Raw genomic sequence first — 3,697 nt, 5'->3', positions numbered from 1 at the left:
CGCCCAACACCATACGTTCTTGCTACTGCTCTGTTTTGCCACTTGAGGAGGGGGAAAAATGAAACATACAATATCTGTCACTTTGTTGGAAGGATGTACATATAGCTGATGACTATAAAATGTATTTTTTTTTTTTTTTTTTTTTTTTTTTTTCTTTGTTTTTTTAAGGGCAGGCGCACCTTTTTAGGGTGTACCTTAAGAAAATGCACTGTGTATTCTCGGCATCTTTCAACCGATTCGCTTTATTGTACTTATTCCCAAGTATAACACATGCCAATAACGTTTTTTTAGGGAAAAAAAAAAAAAAAAAAAAAAAAAAAAGGGGTAAAACGTGTTCTTCAGTTTGCTAACCGCTTGAGGAACGCTTCTCCGATTAAATGCTTCACCTTCTCCCTTTAAAAGGTCGCTGCGTTTGAGTTTCCTTCTAAGATGTGACCAAGTCGACTAAAAAGGAGGAGGAAAACTTCATTCACGCAATGATGAATACGTCGACCTCCCCACGCGTCAACACATCAGTGCCGTGCCTACGTAACTCTTTTTTTCTTCTTTTTTTTTTTTTATTTTTGCATACGCGTTCCTTCATTGCACATCTCCATGTGTATTCGTTACACCTTCACATTCGCTCCACATGCACAAGCATGGTTGGTAGGTAGTGATGTGCTCACAGAAAATTTTGCCTAACTTTTACTTTACCACGGCTGTCATATAAGCCAAACTGCTCGAGGTGTATATCTTCAGATAACACATCATTTGGGAATTTCCTTCTTCATAACTTCTGCTAGACAAGCCAAGTTATGAAAAAGAAGAAGAAGAAAAAAAAAAAAAAAAAAAAAAATGAACTATTTCCCAATTTGCGCCTATAAAAAAAAAAAATGTAAAAATTTACTTTTCAATTTTAACCTTCTTACAAGTGTATGAACAGTTCATATTTTTTTTTTTTTTTTTTTTTTTTTTTTTTTTCCCTCCGTATATGTGAGCATAATCATTTGCATGGTTAACTTTCCTACCACGAAAATATTTGCCTGTTAACCTAATTCGTGTTCACTTGGAGAATAAGCAAAAAGGAGCAGTCTCTACCTCGACCGCCACCTCTACACCTGTCACACCTTACACATTTGATACGAAAATTTTGTCCTTCATTCCGGTTAGGTGATAACATAACATATGCATAGAAATCCTCCCAGAAGGAATTTTTTTTTTTTTTTTTTCTCCACTCCCCGACTGTACCGACCTAGCCGTGCGTATGAAATTGCACTAAGAGTGTAAAAAGCATCTTTATATAAACATGAGGAGTGTATGATGCCTCTGACATCTGCATTCCTTAACGAAGAGCACACTCTCTCGCTGAGATGCACGAGAGGGGGGGGAGGACACGTGCACATATATTCCTATGTTCCTATACGTGTATGTATCTTTGCAAGTGCGACCATATATCTGCGCATACGTTCGTATGGATAAGTATAGAGGCACCCCCTAAATTGTCTTCCGCTTCAAAAAGGAACGCACAGAGGTAAAGTCCTGCAAAACAGCTAAGAACCCTTAATTCGAACGCTGCAAAAGTGGGGACGAATCATATTGTATTGCTCCGTTTTTGACACTTGGCATCATACCCATGTGAAGCGCTTTTCAATCCGTACAATTAGTACATGTATACGATGAAGTGCGAAACTTCTTTTTAATTTTCCATATGCATATAATGCCAGGCTGTGCACATTCGTTGGAGTAACGAACAAGGACCCTTCACGTCGGTGCGCGAAAGGATGAGCGCTCATTTGTTTCACTATCCCTTCGCTCTATAGGTTGGCCACTTTATGGTATCATTTCTTTTTTTTTTTTTTTTTTTTTTTTTTTTTTTTTTTCTAGCACTCATTTGTCTATCGCCCCCCTGTTGTACTCCACCTTGCCTGCCCTCCCTGCAACAGCACCGTTCGGTCATTCCAAGGGAAGGTGCTCATGCCAAGTGCTACACGTTTTGGGGTGCCCACGAAGAAACTTTCCTTCATCCCCAGATGGGAATGGGCATAAAGAAGGGGCCTCAGAACTAATCGAGCAGACAGGATAAATCGAACAGGGGAGGGGGGAGGAAGTTAAAGGAAAAAACGGAAATCACAGAACTCAGGAAGCAGATTAATAGGTTGCCCTTCGGACCAAACTCCAATGAAGACTTTTACACATTCACCGACCAAAATGCAGCTCTGCTAAATTCAAATATCACCAAATTAAAGTACCAGTCTAAACAAAAGGTGAATAATGTTGCTAAGAGAAAGAATCTCTCCGTGCAATCCAGTGGAGTAACTGGTGGATTGTCGTCCTCCCTGATCTTCACTCCCCTGCAGGGCATTGAGCTGTTCAATCCTTCTGTCATCAACCCGAGGCCGGACCCTGTCGAGAACAAATACTTCTCTAGCAAGGCCCAATTCCGCAAGGTGTAATGCACTTAGCGGTGTAGCGCAGTTAGCGATGTAGCGCAGTTAGCGGTGTAACCGGGGTGGTTCACTCCGGGATGGTCCAACTGTGGATGATCCACCCCTTGTATGACTTCCCCTGTGACCTCTTCCCATTTTCCCGAGCACCCGTATATGCCTAAAACCGTGCCGCTTCGTGATCACCCCAGCTATTATAGGCCCCCGCCCTTTGGGATTTTATCCTCCGCTTCAGTGGCTCCCTGCTTATTCCCATATAACACCATACGTGAATTACAAACTTGCACTTCACACTTTTACATTTGTTTTTCTATTTCATCACCCAGCGCCACTGCGCGCTTTTATTTTAAACTATAAAATTTCCACCCTTGTTTGTAAAAATACGCCAAAAAGAAAAAAACGCACCTTCATGTGAGTGTACCGTACCAATGGGGGGTAGCCCAAAATACATCAAAGTGAAAGGGTCTCTCCCAGGCGGTACGTTTGAGCAAATGCGTGGGCTTACTACGAAAGGAAAGCAGTTTCAGGTTAGATAGCTGTGAAGGCGGGATGCGGTGAAGTATTCACAAATGTAGGTTAGGAAAACGGTCACACTGCATGTAAATGTTCATGTTTATGTGTTTGTTCGTTTTTTTTTTTTTTTTTCCTTTTTGGGGTGAGATAGGCAACTGCTCTTGGTTGCGCCTAGGTGTGTTTTCCACATGTTCGTGCCCGAAGAATCTTACCTCTCCCCCGTCCCTCCACAAACACGAACACACACTCTCCATTCTGCGTAAAAATGGTCGAATCGGACACCTGTTGGATCTACTTTTCACAAGAACCGCAGAGGATGATAACCTCGCTGTTAAGTCCTTTTAGAAAGTGAACTCGATAATAAATTGGACGAAGGCAATAAAAGAAAAAAAAAAAAAAAAAAAAAAAAAAAAAGTGTTAAAATGGGACTACTCCTTTTGGCCTACCTTCTTGCGTCCTTCACAAAAGGTAGAAAAAATGATATCATATATGGTGATTTCATTTTATTTAACAATTTAAACGACGAGAAGAATTTGCGTTATTATGGGTCTGAGTCCCTGGACAAGTGCTACTGGTGGTACTTCCTGAGCGAAGACTTCTTCGAGATCGTCTATTTGGAGAAGGATGGTCCTACCAAAAGGAGGAAAGGGGGGAAGGCGGAAAAGCTGATGGGGGTGCAAGGAAGTAAGGAAGCGACGGGAAAAAGTGGTAAAGACGCAGAAAAGGAGCGCCCCCTCCCTTGGGGAGACAAAGGCCCCCCT

General features: G+C 41.7%; 2 protein-coding genes across 2 annotated transcripts; both read left to right on the top strand.

The window, feature by feature from the left end:
- Positions 1-2,057: 2,057 nt before the first annotated feature.
- Positions 2,058-2,432, top strand: PKNH_0003100 (U4/U6 small nuclear ribonucleoprotein PRP31, putative; the record flags this gene model as incomplete). Its single annotated transcript, XM_039113457.1, has 1 exon — positions 2,058-2,432. A coding segment is annotated over one exon (375 nt), but the record flags the coding sequence as incomplete, so codon positions are not given.
- Positions 2,433-3,358: 926 nt separating this feature from the next.
- On the top strand, positions 3,359-3,620 carry PKNH_0003000 (conserved Plasmodium protein, unknown function; the record flags this gene model as incomplete). The annotated part of the gene is made up of 1 exon (XM_039113456.1): positions 3,359-3,620. A coding segment is annotated over one exon (262 nt), but the record flags the coding sequence as incomplete, so codon positions are not given.
- Between the last annotated feature and the right edge of the window lie 77 nt (positions 3,621-3,697).

The sequence above is a fragment of the Plasmodium knowlesi genome, assembly GCF_000006355.2.
Source record: "Plasmodium knowlesi strain H genome assembly, contig: PKNH_00_31, whole genome shotgun sequence".
NCBI lineage: Eukaryota > Apicomplexa > Aconoidasida > Haemosporida > Plasmodiidae > Plasmodium > Plasmodium knowlesi.
The sequence above is the reverse complement of the archived record's forward strand: the minus strand, read 5'-3'. Positions and strand labels throughout refer to the sequence as shown.